Source organism: Sus scrofa, chromosome 7 (genome assembly GCF_000003025.6).
Source record: "Sus scrofa isolate TJ Tabasco breed Duroc chromosome 7, Sscrofa11.1, whole genome shotgun sequence".
Classification (NCBI taxonomy): Eukaryota; Metazoa; Chordata; class Mammalia; order Artiodactyla; family Suidae; genus Sus; species Sus scrofa.
The window spans coordinates 13,597,042-13,616,702 of NC_010449.5; the positions used below are offsets into that span (position 1 = coordinate 13,597,042).

Consider the following 19,661-nt stretch of genomic DNA (forward strand, 5'->3'; position numbering starts at 1 on the left):
AATAGTCACGGACCCAAAGCCACATGTGCCACTGCTTTTGGCTTTCTCAGCCTTTCTGAGCCTCCGTTTCATCATCTGTAAAATGGGGATGGTGTCCGTTTCTACTGATGGGGACATGTGAAAAGTAAATGACCTGCTGCAGGCAAAGGGAGGAGCACAGCGCTGGGAACCTAGTGCTCAGGACTCCACTGTCTATTGTTGCTGTTATTATCCACCCTCTAAATACACTGAACTAAGTTGAGTGATGTCTCTGGGTGCCAAGAAATTCTCTAAGGAAGAGATGCAGATGAAGAAAGGCAAGTGGAAGAAGGCGGCCTTGGGTGGAATTAAAAATCTGAGAGGAGGGAGTTCCCATCATGGCTCGGCAGTTAACGAAACAGACTAGTATCCATGAGATTGTGGGTTTAATCCCTGGCCTCACTCAGTGGGTTAAGAATCCGGCGTCGCCATGAGCTGTGGTGTAGGTTGCCTACGCGGCTCAGATACCAAGTTGCTGTGGCTGTGGCATAGGCAGGCCGCTGTAGCTCTGATTCAACCCCTAGCCTGGGAACCTCCATATGCTGCAAGTGCAGCCCTAAGAAGAGAAGACCAAAAAAAAAAAAAGAATCTGTGAGTAGAGGGGAGAAAAAAAAAGAAGCACACACACACTCTTTTTTAAAAAATTTAACAGTATCAGCTTAGCTTACTTTTTGAAGGAAATTCCCTTAACTGGCTTTCACTGATCCAATTCTCCAAATTAACCAACACTCACTCTTCCATTTTTCAACAGCACCGACACATGCCTACTGCACCCTGAGCCACCCAGCTGTGGGCGCTCCCAGGACTCCCACCAACTGAGTGATGTTCTTACAAAGGGTCAGTTGTGTTTGCTCGTAAACGGGCTTATGTCTGTGGCACGTCTCTGTCATTACAGAATTAACAAACGCCAAGAGAGAGCTGCTGGTTCTAAGAAAACTAGGTTGGATGCTTAGGAACAACTTGATAAAGCGAGGCACTGAAAGAACTGTCAAGTCAGGTACGGGTGAGAGCATTTGGGAAAGAAAAAGAAAAATGTGGAAGTACTCTGCAGGGAGACTGCTTCATAAATGTCTTTTTTTTTTTTTTTTTTTGTCTTTTTGCAATTTCTCCCAGGCTAGGGGTCTAATCGGAGCTGTAGCTACTGGCCTACGCCAGAGCCACAGCAACGCGGGATCCGAGCCGCGTCTGCAACCTACACCACAGCTCACGGCAATGCCGGATCGTTAACCCACTGAGCGAGGCCAGGGACCGAACCCGCAACCTCATGGTTCCTAGTCGGATTCGTTAACCACTGCGCCACAATGCGAACTCCTCATAAATGTCTTTTAAGATGGCAGGCACCATTTACAGTGAATTCCTAACAAACTTTTCAAATAGTCAACTACTCCTGCTTCTCATAACCACAGCAAAAACTAGTTTTGATAAACTTCAGAGCTAACAGTTATTGAATATTTATTCTATGCAAGGCCCTTGCTGACGGCTTTATATACACTTGAATAGTAAAACAATGAATCCATATGCTAGGATATTTTTCTTTGTCTTGTGGCTTTTTATTTTAGGGCCACACCTGCAGTATACAGAGGTTCCCAGGCTAGGGGTCGAATCCAAACTGTAGCCACCAGTGTACGCCAGAGCCACAGCAATGCAGGATCTGAGCCAAGTATGTGACCTACACCACAGCTCACGGCTTAACCCACTGAGGGAAGCTAGGGATCAAACCTGCGTCCTCATGAATCCTAGTCAGATTTGTTTCTGATGAGCCAGGACGGGAACTCCCATGTGCTAAAATATTGATTCATTACTTTATAATGGAACTCTGCTTTCAAAATTGGTTCTGTTTTGGCTGTCTGCTTTCGGAATGCAAATTTTGATGTACAGTTAAACAATATAAAACAGAAATCACTTCTACCTCTGAGCATGCCAACCCTCCCATCTTGGGACCGGAATCAAACATGGCTAGTCTCCCCACAGCAACAGCTCACAGCTAGGAGGCACTCAGCTGTCCCTTTACAGTACAAAGCAATGTTAGCAGAACGTGAATCAGATGTAAAACATCTCTCCTGAAATGCAGGGTATTACAATGCCTGAAAACACAGGCTTGAGCAAATCGGAACAACATACCATATGGCGAGAACTGTTACATAATTTCTAAGTCAACAGTTTAAAATCTCTCAGGCCAGGAAACAAAAATGTCCATATCCACACTGATCCCCAGATATGCCACCATGAGGCTGATTTTTATTTGGGGTATGAAAATGTATAGAAAAATAGGTTTATGAAAAATGTTCTCCTACGAGGAAGACAAGCAAAACCAAGGCGACTGAAAGTCGCTGTTATTTACCTACACGACACGCTTTAGGCAGGGATTAAAAAAATGTTCTGATTTATTGTCGAGAAGTCTTTAAATGAAATTAGTAGTGACTTAGTATTTACAAAGACCTATTATCTGATATGACGCTCTCAAGTTTATCAGTATTCACTATAGTAACTTCATAATCCTAAATGTGGACCTATGTACCTATGTTTATGTTATATATATACATATACACACATACATGGGCTTGGGGAGAGGAGGAGAGATGCCATGCTCTAGGTGCCTAATTCTGCAGGTGACTTGTATTTTTTTCTTAGCCCTGGCACAAAGGGCTTTAAAGATCCAGAGCTTTTTGCTTTAAAGATCCAGAATTATGTGCAGAAAGGCATTACCATGACTTGCCAGCCAAAAGGTAGTAAGAAGAGATAATATATTTAAAATGGGAAATGTCTCAAAGCATGATTCAATGCAATTCAAATGGCTTAACAAACGAGCCTTTGATTTGCCTCTGAAAAGTCCACTGCAACAGCTGTGTGGTCAGCATAAAATGTCTGATTCATGTTTAAGCAGAGAGCTGGAGGAGAGGTGAGATCATTCTAGGCCATATATCCTCCTTTCCCAGAGCAAGAAACAGACATCCCCAAAGTCTGCAGCAAAATGAGGTCTCATCAGTATCAGTATGTTCAGTGAGCATTTTTTCTGAAGGACTGATGCTCATTTCCTAACTACTGCTACACTGTGACAATGATAAAAATGATGATAAATACGAAGTGAGCTTTTCCAGTGTACTGAGTACTGACTTAAGTACTTTATAAGAACAGGTCATTTGGTCCTCAAATCAATGTCATAGTTCCTATGAGATGGGAACTATTATCATCCTTAATTAACCTAAGAGGAAACAGAACTCACCTGACCTCACACAAATAAAACCTGCTAGAGGCAGGACTGGAACCCAGGCAGTTTGACTTAAAAGCCCATATGCTCCCACCACTCTGACCAACCCACTGCAGTGCCATTATACCTACCATGGGGAATTAGAGATTTCTAAATCGGCCTGAGGGTGGAAGCTCTTTCTACAGCTTTTAATAAACAGAGTGACACAAAACACAACTGAGGATTTAACATGTGACACACCGTGAAACGGAGAGCCTGTCTTCGCTCTTCCGATCCTGGCACTCCTCTCTCTCCCCTCCATTCTGCCCCCGAGTTTTGAGAGCTGCCTGAAGAGCTCTGATTCAGTATCAATGCTGCCATTATTCATTGAGCCTGACAATTAGGTCGGTTTCAGGAACTATGCACTTCCCTTCCCTCTCTCTGCTTCCTCTACGTCCCATCAGAGAATGAACGCTTCTATCCTAAGGTTTCTATTCACAATTAAGAAGGAATTGCCTTTTTTTTTTTTAATTTTGTTGAAGAGAAAGCAAAATCAAATTAGTATGGACACCAATCAACTAATCTGCCAGTAATATATTTACTAGGCAGATTGTGCAAGAAAATCTGAGAGAACGGTAAGCAGGAATCTTACTTTCTGCTGAGGTGGTCATAGCACTGGCACAATAATGCGGATCTCTAAAGAAGATGAGCATTTCTCCCCGCATTTTGGAAAGAGACAGAGCTTTACCAGCCAAGAGAATCCTATTTCAGGGTTCATGGGAACATGGCATTTGATGTCACTGGGCAAACCAAAATTGGTAAAGTTTAGGCTATTGGTATCTTTAAAGATCATTTTAATCTTTTTAAAATACAATTTTGAAAGGTTACTTTCCATTTATAGTTATAAAATATTGGCTCTATTCTCCCTGCTGTATTATAATACATCCTTGAGCCTACCTTACACCCAATAGTTTGTACCCACCCTCTGCCCCATGGGTAACCACGAGTCTGTTCTCTATATTGGTGACTCTGTTTCTTTTTTGTCATATTCACTGGTTGATTGTGTTTTTTATTTATTTATTTTTTGATTGTGTTTTTTATATATTTTATTTTATATTTTGTCTTTTATCTTTTTAGAACTTTTTGTCTCAAGTTCCCAGGCTAGGGGTAGAATCAGAGCTGTAGCTGCTGATCTACAACACAGCTCATGGCAATTCCAGATCCTTAACCCACCGATGGGGGCCAGGGATCGAACCCGTGTCCTCATGAATACTAGTTGGGTTTGTCAACCACTGAGCCATGATGGGAAATCCTGGTTGTGTTTTTTAGATTCCACATATAATTGATATCACAGAGTATTTACCTTGCTCTGTCTGACTTATTTAACTCAGCATAATGCCCTCCAAATTCATCCATGTTGCTGCAAAGGGCAAGATTTCATTTTTTTTTTTTTATGGTTGAGTAGTTTCCCAATGTGTGTATGTGTGTGTGTTCTTTATCCATGCATCTGTTGATGGATACTTAGATTGTTGCTCTATTTTGGTAATTGTAAATAATGCTGCTATAAACACTGGGGTGTACATATCTTTTTGAATTAGTACTTTTCTTTTCTTTTGGATATACACCCAGGAGTGGGATTGCTGGGTCACATGGTAGTTGTAAAAAAAATCATTTTAAATCTTTTTGAATATACTATCTGTAAAGAAGAGCTACAGAAATGTTGTTTCACATTTGAATTTTATCATCTGTACTTAATACAGTTCTTTCTAGTTTAAAAAAAAGTTCACCCTACATTCAGAAATAAAAGTGATATACTGCAAAAGCTAGAATGATCTCTTTGGACAGTAATGAGTATGTGACTTTAGAGATACAGAAAAGAAAGAGAGGCAATCTTCCTAAAGCAGTATTTTTAACTACGTCACTCCAATAGTCCCTATTTTTCACCGTATCATCTACATTTCTTAGTCTAGCTTTTAAGATTTCCTATTATCTGGCCTCTCTCAACACGTACAATTAGATCTCCTACTAATTCCCCCCAATATACACCTTCTGCTCAGACCAGTGTTTTTTTTTCCCCCCAGGGCTGCACTCACAGCATATGGAGGTTCCCAGGCTAGGGGTCTAATTGGAGCTGTAGCCACCGGCCTAAGCCACAGCCACAGCAATGTGGGATGCGAGCCAAGTCTGCGATCTACACCACAGCTCACGGCAACACCTGATCCATAACCCACTGACCGAGGCCAGGAATCGAACCCACGTCCTCAAGGATACGAGTCAGGTTTGTTAACTGCTGAGCCACGACAGGAACGCCTCAGATCAGACCAGTGTTTTATAGCATGCTCACTACCCGTCTGCACCTTCACTTAAGGAAAAGCCCAATGATGTATCATTTACAGGCACCTTCTATTAGCTTATTAAGTTACTATTTAAGCCTTATGGCACCATTGAAGATGGACATCATTTCTGTATTTCCCATCTCACAGAAAAGAAACAGCTCAGAAGGACGAAACTGTCTACGAGAACAAGGCAAGTGTCCTGAGATTTAAACCCAGGGTGGACATCAGAGCCCATGTGTTTTCCTTGATGCCATGTGGCTTCCTCTCATCTGGATGCCCTCCATCGTGCCTTTGGCTAAATCTATGCTCAACTTTCATGACCAGTTTCAGTCCCCCTCCACTAGAAAGCCTCCCTAGGCAACTTGAGTCTTTCCAGATTTTCTATGGTACTTAAAAACCTATAAAATACAGGAGTTCCTGATGTGGTGCAGTGGATTAACAATCCAGGAGTTCCCGTCGTGGCGCAGTGGTTAACGAATCCGACTAGGAATCATGAGGTTGCGGGTTCGGTCCCTGCCCTTGCTCAGTGGGTTAACGATCCGGCGTTGCCGTGAGCTGTGGTGTAGGTTGCAGACGTGGCTCGGATCCCGAGTTGCTGTGGCTCTGGCGTAGGCCGGTGGCTACAGCTCCGATTCGACCCCTAGCCTGGGAACCTCCAGATGCCGCGGGAGCGGCCCAAGAAATAGCAACAACAACAACAACAAAAAAGACAAAAGACAAAAAAAAAAAAAAAAAAAAACAATCCAACTGCAGTGGCTTGGGGTGCTGCAGAGATGTGGGTTTGATGCCCAGCCTGGTGCAGTGGGTTAAAATATCCAGCATTGCCACAGCTGCGGCTCAGCTTCAATCCCCGGCCCGGGAATGTCCACAGGCTTCGGGTATGGCCATTAAAAAAAAAAAAAAAAAAAAAATCAAACAAAACACCTATAAAATTTAGACTTTAAATATCATCTCAAAGTGTTTACTGTTGTTTGTTATGCATTATTTTGCTTTCCAATGTAGTTTTTAATTTCTCAAGGGCTTCCTAGGCTGCAGTGAAGTTTTCAGAATACTTAAGGAACTATTCTGAGACTTTCTGGTTTCCTGGGTTAAATAAGAGGAACAAACAATAATGCTGGGCTATATAATAAAGGGCCTCAAACGCCATCTACGGAGTGGAGATTTCATCTACAAGTGATGAGGATCCTTGAAAGTATTTGAGAATTGCAAAATAAGAGTTCTAATTCAGGAAGCTGTATCTGACTATATCCTGAATAACATCTATTGAACAGAGTTAAGGACTGGGCTCTGCACAGCCACAGCATTTGTCCTCATTTGTTTCTGTCACAGTATGAAGTATTTCACTTTTGTTTATTTAAATCCAAAAGCACACACCCAGGACACAAAAATATACACAGTGCTAACAATCAAGGCAGGCTCTTCCAGACTCTGTAGAATTTTTATCTAAAAGTTCCAAAGGATTGCTAAAAAGACAAATTAATTACAACCAACATTAAGAACAGTTTATTCACATTAATAACATACACTGCTAAAGTTGCAGGAATAAGGTTTGGAAAGAAAGGCTAATTTACCCAATGTGAGCAACAAAAGGAATTTTTCTAGGTCAGTATTGTTAACTTTTGAAAAAAAATTGTATATCAAGCAATTTCTTGGAGTTCCTGTCGTGGCACAGCGGAAACGAATCCTACTAGGAACCATGAGGTTGCAGGTTGGATCCCTGGCCTCACTCAGTGGGTTAAGGATCCAGCGTTGCTGTGAGCTGTGGTGTAGATCGGCAGCTGCAGCTCAGATTCGACCCCTAGCCTGGGAACCTCCATATGCCCCGGGTGTGGCCCTAAAAAGCAAATAATAATAATAACAATAATAAATAATAATTCCTCAACAGATTTGCTTTACGTGGCAAGGACTAGTCTATCAAGAAACAAAATTTCCTAAATCGAGTAACTTCCTTTGCTTTTCAATCTTTTAAGACCTATGTCCTCTCCACCATCCCCTGATTTTCATTTTCCCTCCCTTCCTTCCCCCCACCCCCATAAATGGGTAAGTCATTCAGCTGAAATTCTTGTAAGCAGAAATGAGGAGAACCAGTCATTAAGACTGTATATCTAAGAAAACGGGGCACAATCAGAAGGGAAGGAATGAGACGTCCTCCACTAAAACAAATGCTTCCCTCTTGTGCTACAGTAATTCCAGCTCTTAGGAAAGGTGAAGCTTCACAAGAGATCACAAATAATAAAACTAGCAGTCATTTGTATTCAATGGAATAGGGATTAAAAAGCCTCAAGGAAGGAACACTAGCAAAATGTGGGACCAGGAGGCAATGTTTCCTTGCGGCATGTGTAGCTTTAGTTCCTGTCACCACTGAGTACTTCAGAGCCCTCAGATGTGAGGAGGGGGTCCTGGAAACCATCGGCATCTGTGCTCTGCGTGTTTAAACAGAGCAGTTCATCCCCCTCAAGTGAGACGAGGAAAGGCAGGCACATCCAACCTCCTCTTCCTATGATAACCACAGCAGCTTCCACTTAGAGCTTGAGGCAGTTCCCGTGATCTCTAACGCCTGGAACACCTCTGAAGACACTCAACACCCCCTCTACAAGGTGAAAAACCTGAACCTTAATGAGTGTGAAAACAAAAACAAAAACAACTAACTGTGGCTTCTCAGCAAGTGGCTGAATCAGATCCTGTAACCAAATCTTACTGACTTCAAAGCCCACGTGCTAGAATCGGAAAGAAGGAGTGAGGAATTTTATGGAAAAAACACAACTCCAGAGTAATTAAATCAGACATAACGGAAGAAGAGGCCAGAGGTCCAACCATCAAGTGCAGAGAGCGTGCCCACTTACCAGCATATTTTGTGGTGTTAGATTCATCCATGGACCAAAAGCAATAATCAAACGCAAATACCTGAATGAAAGAACAAAATATTAAACTTAAAAATAAATTAATTAATTTCCATGACTAAATCAGACTGAGAAAAAAATTTCACTGACGAAGATGAGGATGCCTGCTATTGTCTGATTAAAAACCACCACCACCACCATCGGCTTTGATACTTTGTTAACCCTAAGGTTTCTTTCAGACTAAACTGATGGTTATCTTTTTCTATCAGAGTTAAGGTGCATGTGAAAATTACTACTTAACCAGAATTCAAACAAGAAGATATCTTAGCCAAAAAATTTTAAATGACACAATTACTGAGAAAGAACAATGACTTCTCTCCCAAGAACACAGTTCCAGCCTGTGCTGAAACTCTCCAGCTGGATCTTCCACAGCTTCACAAGATAATCAAAAGTGATCAATGTTCTTTTAAACCAGTTCCTTCTATCTTTCCATGATGCTACCATTTCTGGCATAGCCAAAGCTTTGTCATCACACTCCACATCCTCAGAAATCTTCCCAGTCTTGGGCCAAGTGTTGTTAATAAATCAATAATTCACTGTTGCATGCGTTAATTTTCTGTAGAGTTACTGAATGCCTGCTATGTTCTAGGAATGGCGGATGCTGCCTCCATACAGACCAGCATCTCATCACCGTCTCCCATGCATATGACCACCACTTGTGCTCTAGGCATCAGTAGCAAATGCCTGGGTGACATTCCCCGAAGTCTGCTCCAAGCAACAGGAGATTCACGAGACAGTCCATGGAGTAAATATTAAATCATGTCAGAAATGGTAGATAGTTTACTCTGCTTAAGATTTCCCACGCAAGTCTCAATATTAAAGGTTCTGAAAAGTCCTCTAGCAAATAAACTCGTTTAATTGTGTAACTTTTTTATTTCTCCAATTCCTTTTAGCCAGGAGACCCTTTCTTGAGTAACACTATGATCATGCCTCAAAGCTAGTGTTTCTCAGCATACCCCTTAAGCAAACTGGCTCAGCTCACTTTCCTAGCTCCTTGTTTCCTTACCACCTTTCCCCTAGAGCAGCCGAATAGTAAATTACAATCCTCCCATGGACAGAGAAACTTTAATGCTTAACCATTTCCAAGGGATCATAAGCACTGACAATCAGAACCCAAGCACTGTGACCTGGCACTTGAGACTGGACACACGAGGCTTTTCCAGCCTCGCCCCCCAACTTCCCTACACTTCAGTTGAACATATCTGTACCTTAGAGTGACCGGGTACGACCCCATCTCTGTCATTTTACTTCTACCCTTCAAAATGCTTCATCCTCCTTGTGGCCCAGTTCAAAGTATTTTTCTTCCAGAAAGCATTTCTTGGTTAAACCCAAAGGGATTAGCTTTCCCTGTCTGAATTTTCAAAACACTACTTAATCCTTTTCTTGGGTGACTCCAATTATTTTTTTTTTCTGTCTTTTTTTTTGCTTTTTAGGGATGCACCTGTGGATACGGAGGTCAAATCAGAGCGCTGCTGGCCTATGCCACAGCCAAAGCAATTCGGGATCCAAGCCATGTCTGCAACCTACACCACAGCTCACGGTAATGCTGGATCCTTAACTTACTGCGGGAGGCCAGGGATCGAACCCTCGTCCTCATGGATATTAATTGGGTTCTTAACCACGGAGCCACAAGGGAACTCCATATTTTTCACTTATCACATACAGGATCTGTGCACATGTTTTATCTCCACTGGTAGACAAAGACCTGTGAAGGCAGGAACCATGCCTAATTCATAGTTGTATCCTGCAGTGTCCATGGTAGTTGCTTTATAATTATTTATTACATGATTATTGGCATTGAGACAATGCAAGAAAGCAGGTACTTTCCACATCATCAAAAGACTAAATAACTTAGGCCCTGAAGAATCTCCTCACTACATATACTTTAATGCTTTTAAGACTGATTCAGATCCATACACAACTGACATCATCAACTTCAAATCCAAACTCAATTTTGTTACTTATATGAACATTCACTCTGGTCTTATAATAACCAAGGTTAAAACGAACAGCTATGAAACAACAGTTTCAGTCAACAGAGTGTCAAGTATTTACTGCATTCGAGGACTCTTCCAGAGACTTGAGAGACCACACAGGCAAAATCCTGTTAATCTTCCTGCCTCGAGGCAGGACTGAACTTCAACACTTTTCCTGAGAGATGAAGATCTGTCTTGTTTTTAAACATTTCCAGAAAAGGAGAGACTACAACCTCCCTTTAATGGCATCTTATAACGCTTAACTTTCATTCCCAGGACATTTTCCTTTCCTTTTGACCTAAGTCAACTCACCTTACTTTAAATGGCCAGCAAAGGCTACCTTCCAATTTTTAAGTATGTTCTCTGTTTTCTCCTAGAGTCTCAATGTATTCCTCTTAGCAGTTGCTATGTCAGAGAAATAACGTATTTCCTGTATGCTAATTTTGCATACCTACCTAAAACTTTTTTTTTTTTTAATGATTTGCTAGTTTGGTTTTTGTTGGTTTGAATTTTTTCTTTTTTACGGCCACACCTGCAGCATACAGAAGTTCCCAGGCTAGGGGTCGAATTGGAGTTGCAACTGCAGGCCTACGACACAGCCACAGCAATAACAGATCCGAGCCACATCTGTGGCCGGTCCTGTAGTGTGTGGCCACATCTGTGGCCGGTCCTGTAGCGTGTGGCCACCCACTGATTGAGGGCAGGGATTGAACCCACATTCTCATGGAGACTACATCGGGTTCTCAACCTACTGAGCCACAAGGGGAACTCCCAATTTGCTTTTTTGCAAACAAGGATAGAAAGCTAGAGATTTAACACTCTCTTGAAACAAAATGAAATCCACCCCCAAAATTGGAGGTTCTACCTCTTAGTAATAATCATTCTAATTCTGGCCAACTTTCATCTCTAGCAAACAGTTAATAGTTTAAAGATGGTTTTGCTTATAAAAAGAAAGATAACATGTTCAGGGAGTTCCCATCATGGCACAGTGGTTAACGAATCTGACTAGGAACCGTGAGGTTGTGGGTTTGGTCCCTGGCCTTGCTCAGTGGGTTAAGGATCCAGCATTGCTGTGAGCTGTGGTGTAGGTTGCAGACGTGGCTTATGTCCCGCGTTGCTGTGGCTCTGGTGTAGGCCGGTGGCTACAGCTCCGATTCAACCCCTAGCCTGGGAACCTCCATATGCTGCGGAGCGGCCCTAGAAAAGGCAAAAACAAATAAACAAACAAACAAAAAAATAACATGTTCATTTTAGGTATTTGCTCTCCCACTTCGGACAAATGTTAAAGTCCTTAGAGGAGAAGAGGGCCCTGGGAGTACTGGCAGACTTGGCTGTTCTCTTCTTGCCAAATACTGGCCTCTCCCTGAACTCAATTATGTCTCAAATTTCAAAACCTTTGATCACAAGCATCTGAACCAGTCACGGCATGGAGGTTATGACTTTACTCAACATTTATCAGTAACAAGGTTGAAGCCCAGAAACCTAAGGGATTTCCTAAAAACTCAAAGCAACTGAAAATATTCTTGTTTTCATTTTTTTTTTTTTCCTGTATTGCAGGCTACCAGGGATTGCCCCTTTCCTATGAACTTCTACGGCACCCTGGAGTTCCTGTAGCAGCAGTATGGCCCTATTTGGTGGCTTAGTTTTTCTTTTTCTTTCTTTCTTTTTTTTTGTCTGCTTGCCATATGGAGGTTCCCAGGCTAGGGGTCCAATCAGAGCTGTAGCCACCGGCCTACGCCAGAGCCACAGCAACATGGGATCCGAGCTGCGTCTGTGACCTACACCACAGCTCACAGCAACGCCGGATCCTTAACCCACTGAGCAAGGCCAGGGAAAGAACCCGCAACCTCATGGTTCCTAGTCAGATTCATTAACCACTGAGCCACAATGGGAACTCCAGGTGGCTTAAGTTTTTCTTGTGTGGGTCTCCCCTCCACTCCAGAGGTGAACCTGTTGGGGGCAGGGACTCTGCCTCATTCACCTCATAATACCTAGTCAGCCCCACATACAGAGCAGCCACTGTACCTAATATGTTTTAAATAAATAAACATAATACCAGGAGACGCTGGAATGCAAACAAGGATACAGAATGGACATGAGATACTGTTACGAAAAAGTAGAAGTTCAAATTGCAGGGTCGCTTTTTAGAGGTTTCATTACTTTCGGATGCATGTTTTTAGGGAACTTGGTTCTGTCAAGGGTCAAATACAGATTTGGTCCCTAGACCAGTCCTCTTTGACACCATCGTTCCGTGGTTCATGTGGATAAACAAGTATGGCTATATCAAATATAATTTGTAGTTTGCACAGGAATTAGAACAATTACTTGTTTGTTCCCAGAATATTTATTTGTTAAGACTGTTACTAAAACAGTTTTAAAGATGTTTAAAATAATTTCTCTGTCTTCGGTAATCTGATCATTTCCCTTGCAATTTTCTTTGTACTATAAATAAACTTATATTCACCACCTTTTTTTTTTTTTTTTGTCTTTTTGCATTTTAGGGTCACATCCACGGCATATGGAGGTTCCCAAGGCTAGGGGTCTAATCAGAGCTGTAGCTGCCGGCCTTCGCCAGAGCCACAGCAACGAAGGATCCAAGCTGTGTCTGCGATCTACACCACAGCTCACAGCAATGCCAGATCCTTAACCCACTGAGCAAGGCCAGGGATAGAACCCGCAACCTCATGGTTCCTAGTCAGATTCGTTAACCACTGAGCCACGACGGGAACGCCCATAAACTATCATCTTTCTTTTTATGCCCCTCTCATAATTATAATTCAATCACAAAATGTTCCTTAAAGAAAAGGGACATTCTTTTCTTAGTTCTTACAGAAGTTTTGATTTTCCAATACGAAACCCACTGACATTTCAAAAAAGATAATAAAACCCTTAAGAGTTATCTGTTGGAAACTAACCATGTCAAATAAAAAGGAAATCTTTTTTTTTTGCAAATCCAGCACACTTTACTAGAGAAATATAATACTCAAGATTTCTAACTCATTTCATTAGAACTCCTAATAGTTTATTTCGTCTATTCATTATGAAGTCACTAGTATCTTAATAGAGTGTGGGAGACAAGGGACTTTATTTTTTTTTTTGTAGGGCCGTCCCCGAGGCATATGGAAGTTTCCAGGCTAGGGGTCAAATTAGACCTACAGCTGCCAGCCTATGCCACAGCAACGTGGGATCTGAGCCGCATTTGTGACCTACACCACAGCTCACGGCAACACTGGATCCCCGACCCACTGAGCAAAGCCGGGATAGAACCTGCATCCTCATGGATACTAGTCAGATTCATTTCCATTGCACCATGATGGGAACTCCTGCAGGGGGACTTCTTAATGCATACAATTGAGTAAAAAACTAAATCAAATTTGGATACCAAGTATAACTCTCATATTTCACCAATGCCAATCAATACTGTGAGAACATTTTTTGTAAAGCCATCCACACCTTCCCCAGAGCCTTCAACTAGAAAAAGAGCCAAAGGTCCAGATGCTCCCCAGTGGTTTTTAAAATCTGAAAGCCATTATCTCCATTGTTTTCAATAAAATGTGACTCCACCTTCTTTGAATCCCACTCCTTCCTCTTAGTTTCCAACTTGAGAAATGCAGACCAGCATTTCATTCCCTGCAGCCTGCTGCACACATCTGCCCACCTTCCTCGCCCTCTTGGAAATGTTAGCTCTGCATCTTTGTAACACACTGAATATCCAGTAAGGTTACTGCAAGCCGTTTCTAATAAAGCAAATGTGTTTGGGTGACATGTACTCTGAGGCAAAGGAATCCAGCACTTAGGAGCAGGATGCAGGATAGTCAAAGTCCACTCTTATCTAAAAGTCCCATCTCATGGGCAACCCAGCCAAATACAGGCGGGAGGGAGGGAGAAAGGAAGGGAGGGAGGGAGGGAAGGAAGTCATCTTTGTTCCTTGAAGGACCAGAAGTTATCAATGTCCATAATCATTTTCTTGATCCACAGAAACTAAGTGTAAAGGTACCTGCGACTGCATTACCTCCACCCTTTCATTCATCCTTGGTACCTGCACGCTTTCACTAACATTTTCTCCAACTATAAAATGTTTAATCCAGAAAGCAGTCAGCAAATTCCTAGTCCACAGCCTTCTAGGCTTTAGGTACTCATGGGAACTCACATACATATTAGGCATGTGTTTTTACCCTCTAGTCACTTAAGGTCTAGTGACAAAGACAAAACCTAAAACAGTTATTCTTGAAAATTAAAAAGCACATTTTTCCCAAAATCATTTTAATAGTTTTCAACCCCTTTCCAGGCAGAAAGTGATTAACTCAATATTTCTCTCCAGATAATTTAATTTGGAGTTTCTGGTGTGGCACAATGGGATCGGCAGGGTCTCTGGAGCGCCAGGACGGAGGTTCGATCCCCAGCCTGGCACAGTGAGCCAGTGCTGCCACAGCTGCTGCGGCTTGGATCTGATCCCTGGCCAAGGAACTCCACATGCCATGGAGAGCCCCCCCCCCAAAAAAAATTAATTTTATGCAAAGAACTATTTCCAAACATACACATCAGGTTTATTGCACTGTGAGTCAAAGCCTTTTCCCTTTCGAATTTCCCCTTATTAAACTTATGATGTTATTAAACAGCATCTCAGATGTCACTCTCTTATGAATCCTTTCTTAAGGCCACTATATCTTCTTACTATGAATTTCGCACCTGTCTGACTAGACTGTGCATTATGTACAGGGGAGAGAGAGAGATTCCCTTTGTTCTTCTACGTTATTAATCCTGAGACGTCAAGACCCAGGTTTTTCTAATGTTTTTACTGCCCTTAATGTCACCCAATCAAAAATACTCTGAGAATTTACTTTAAATTATTTTTTCCATTGAAATATAGTCGATTTACAGTGTTGTGTTAGTTTCTTGTGTACAGTGAAGTGATTCATATATATATGTGTATGTACATATATTCTTTCCATTACGGTTTAACACAGGAGATTGACTATAGTTCCCTGTGTTATACAGTAGCACCTTGTTGTTTATCCATTCTAAATGTAATAGTCTGCACCTCCTAACCCCAAACTCCCCGTCCATCCCACTCCCTCCCCTCCCCTCCCCCTCAGTAACCACAAGTCTATTCTCTATGTCTGTGAGTCTGTTTCTGTTTCATAGATAAGTTCATGTGTGTCATATTTTAGATTCCACCCATAAGTGATATCATATGGTATTTGTCCTTCTCTTTCTGACTTACTTCACTTAGTATGATAATCTCTAGTTCTATCTGAAATTTTTCTTTTTTCTTTTTAGGGCCGTACCCACGGCATATGGCAGGCTAGGGGTCAAATCTGAACTGCAGCGTCGGCCTGAGACACAGCCACAGCAATGCCAGATCTGAGCCACATCTGTGACCTATGCTGTCTTGTGGCAACGCCAGATCAGGGATCAAACCCATATCCTCACAGACACTATGCTGGGTTTTAACCAGCTGAGCCACAATAGGAACTACTGAAAATTCACTTTTTTTTTTCTTTTCTTTTTTGGTCTTTTCTAGGGCCAAACCTGCAGCACAAGGAGGTTCCCAGGCTAGGGTTCTAATCAGAGCTGCAGCCACTGGCCTATGCCACAGCCACAGCAATGTGTGATCCGAGCCGTGTCTGCAACCTACACCACAGTTCATAGCAACATCGGATCCTTAACCCACTGAGTGAGGCCAGGGATCGAATCTGCAACTTCATGGTTCCTAGTCAGATTCGTTAACCACTGAGCCATGACAGGAACTCCAAAAATTCACTTTTTAAAGCATCTTCATAGTAAATTACCATTCACTCAATTGAACAGATACATCTGTGTTGTCTCACATAATTGCTGCTTAAAATTGTGTGTGACAACTGGTGAGTGTGACTCCTTCATCAGGGCTGCAGTGTAGTAGGTAACACAACAGTACCTGGTCAAAGCCTGTTTCCACTCAACAGTGAAAGTGACAAGGCTAGTGTCACCCTATAGACATTACTTGGGTATTTGCTGAATTCCCACCACTTTCCCAAAACACAGGAACACATAATATTACTACTGTGTCACCCATCTCCTCAGCTCTGAAAGCTTCCACCAATAGCCAAGTAATCCTCCAGGTAGCTTAGACACAGTGGGAGGTCCAGGGGACAAAAGAAGAAAAGCAAATGTAAAAGTCTAAGGGAGGAGTTCCCTTTGTGGCTCAGCAGTAACGAGCCCTGCTAGTATCCATGAGGATGCAGGTTCGATCCCTGGTCTTGCTCAGTGGGTTAAGGATCCAGCATTGCTGTGAGCCGTGTTGTAGATCGAAGACACGGCTCGGATCCTGCATTGCTGTGGCTATGGCATAGGCTGCCAGCTATAGCTCCGATTTGACTCCTGCCCTGGGAACTTCCATATGCTGCAGGTGTGGCCCTAAAAAGACAAAAAATAAAAAAAAATAAAAATAAAAATCTACTGGAATCTCTCCTTCCTGCAATCCCCTGCCTCCCTCACCTCCCTGTCATCCTTCAAGACCTTTCCAAATCTCCTCCAATGCTTCTTTGACTTCTGTCCTCTACACTGTCCAGTCAATAGCCTCACATCTCAGACACACTCTACCTAAGTAACTGCTCATCTTATATTAAATTAGGACCATGGGCATTCAAGCCAAGTGTCGACCAATACAACGCTGCCAGCCTACGGCAGCTATTGTCTTCTGTGTTAACCAGGATCTAATGATGGGCTCCTCTCCCCAGCTAACAGGACAGCTGCTGCTCACAGAGTGTTTATTACGTGCCCAGCACCATCCTAAGTGTTTTACATTCTCATCAAGCTAAAAGGTTTCCTGAGCCAAGGCCTGTGCTAATTCATTTCTTTAATTCTTACGGGCACAGACATAGTAGACAGGTGCTCAGTATTTGCTGAACCAAATGAAAGTGAAAAGGCAAAAAAGGTTCATATGGCCACAAGAAAAGAACTGCCATCGTTTGCTGAGTTCTGTACCAAAAAGATCAGTGCAAAACACACTGTGTACTTTCTAGCTCCTAAATTCCGAATCAAAAGGGCTTCCCCTGGGGGAAAAAGTCCATCTTTGGCTTGCTTTGCTGTGCACGAAGGAGTGTCTCTCTGAGATCATGCTACCCTGTCATCCTTCTCTCTCAGTACAATTAATCCACTGTTCACATCTGCAGACCCAGCTGCTACCAACAGCCTGTTCTGGCTACGAACGACTTTGGAAACTCAGCCTAAGATCTCTCCACAAACCCTATTTCTCTGGTTTTATGAATATTGCTCAGCCGATGTCCTATTGGTGGTTACTCTGCAACTTTGTGCATTCAAAAGCACACAACTGATAAGAAAGACATGCGCCAAATGTGTTCTTGTGTCACCACACTGTGTTATGAGAACCAAATCAGACCAAAAAAGAGTCAGGTACTATATTTCATGCCATGTCAAAATTTCTCTTTTAATGCCAAGTTTCAACATTTCCCACTCTTTCATCTCTTTCTCCCAAAATCAGATGTGAAGCATCAAAAAAAAAAAAAAAAAAGAAGAGTTAAGCTTCATCCAACTTGGAGAAGCTGGAGTGAAATGGAAAGGAAAGCCCGTGGGATCACCCAAACTGTCTTCACCACTGTTACTGGGAAAAGCAGCTCTGCCAGCACTAATTCCAGTCTGTGTTTGAGCATGTCTGCTCTTGGACACCGAAGGACGATTGTCCTTATTAGTGGTGAGTTCTACTGACAGACACCAACTTCACATTTAAAAACCTGTCAAGAAGTTCCCGTCATGGCGCAGCGGAAACAAATCCAAGGAGGAACCATGAGGCTGGAGATTCAATCCCTGGCCTCGCTCAGTGGGTTAAGGATTCGGGGTTGCTGTGAGCTGTGGTGTAGGTTACAGACGTGGCTCGGATCTGGCGCGGCTGTGGCTGTGGCTGTGGCTGTGGCTGTGGCTGGCAGCTACAGCTCTGATTCCACCCCTAGCCTGGGGATCTCCATATGCCGCAGGTGCAGCCCTAAAAAGACAAAAGACAAAATAAATAAATAAATAAAATAAAATAAAGCTGTCAAGTAAGTAACTGCTGTCTTTCTGCAAGGTAAGCAATCATTTGTTTCTTTTATATGTGCCTATATGTGCATACCAGACAATGGTAATATTGCCTGACTATAAAGATGCCAAAGCATCTTAAAGACCCAAAGCAAGCTGACAGCATCTGTTGCCCATCTGCAAGGAGGCATAATTCTTGATCCCAGGAACTTCACAATCTCTTGGAGGAAACAACTATGCTGTGGAAAGTACTATTCTACACTGCAGTTTGAATTTTTTTTTCTTCTTCGCTTTTTAGGGCTGCACCCGAGGCATATGGAGGTTCCCAGGCTAGGGATCAAATCAGAGCTACAGCTGCCAGCCTACACTACAGCCACAGCAATGCAGGATGCAAGCCACAGCTCACAGCAATGCCGGATCCTTAACCCACTGAGTGAGGCCAGGGATCAAACCGGCAACCTCACGGTTACGAGTCAGATTTTCGTTTCTGCTGTGCCACAACAGGAACTCCGGAATTTTTTTACTGTATATTATTACTTTTAAAATGAAAATATAGTTGACTTAAAATGTTGTGTCAGTTTCTGGTGTACAGCAAAGTGAATCAGTTATAATACATAGATTCTTTTTCATATTCTTTTCCACTACGGTTTATCACAGGATATTGAATATAGTTCCCTGTGATACAAAGTAGGACCTTGTTGTTTATCTCTCTTATATACAGTAGCTTGTACCTGCTATTCCAAACTCCTAACTTATCCCTCCACCATGCAGTTTGAATTTCTAAGGCTCATGGAACAGTGTCTCTTCGAAGAATTAATTTATGTTTGCAGGGAGTTCCCGTCGTGGCGCAGTGGTTAATGAATCCGACTAGGAACCATGAGGTTGCAGGTTCGGTCCCTGGCCTTGCTCAGTGGGTTAACGATCCGGCGTTGCCGTGAGCTGTGGTGTAGGTTGCAGACACGGCTCAGATCCTGCATTGCTGTGGCTCTGGTGTAGGCCGGCAGGCTACAGGTCCGATTAGGCCCCTAGCCTGGGAACCTCCATATGCTGCAGGAGTGGCCCTAGAAATGGCAAAAAGACAAAAAAAAAAAAATTATCTTTGCATTCATTTAATAGGCATTTACTGAGTACTTACTATGAGCAGTTGGGACAGAAATAAGAATCCCCTAGTTACAGGGCTCTCTCATTCTATTAGAGGGAAGTAACGTAGGAAAGGAAAGAGTGCAGTATG

At 42.6% G+C, this 19,661-nt stretch overlaps 1 protein-coding gene across 15 annotated transcripts in view; it reads right to left on the bottom strand.

Moving 5' to 3' along the window:
- Positions 1–19,661, bottom strand: part of KIF13A (kinesin family member 13A) — a 218,491-nt gene that overhangs the window by 98,688 nt on the left and 100,142 nt on the right. For all 15 annotated transcript variants that reach the window (XM_021100217.1, XM_021100220.1, XM_021100218.1 and 12 more), the window contains exon 4: positions 8,385–8,445. In XM_021100217.1, coding sequence (XP_020955876.1) covers positions 8,385–8,445 — 61 coding nt within the window. The remainder of the gene's footprint in view (positions 1–8,384; positions 8,446–19,661) is intronic.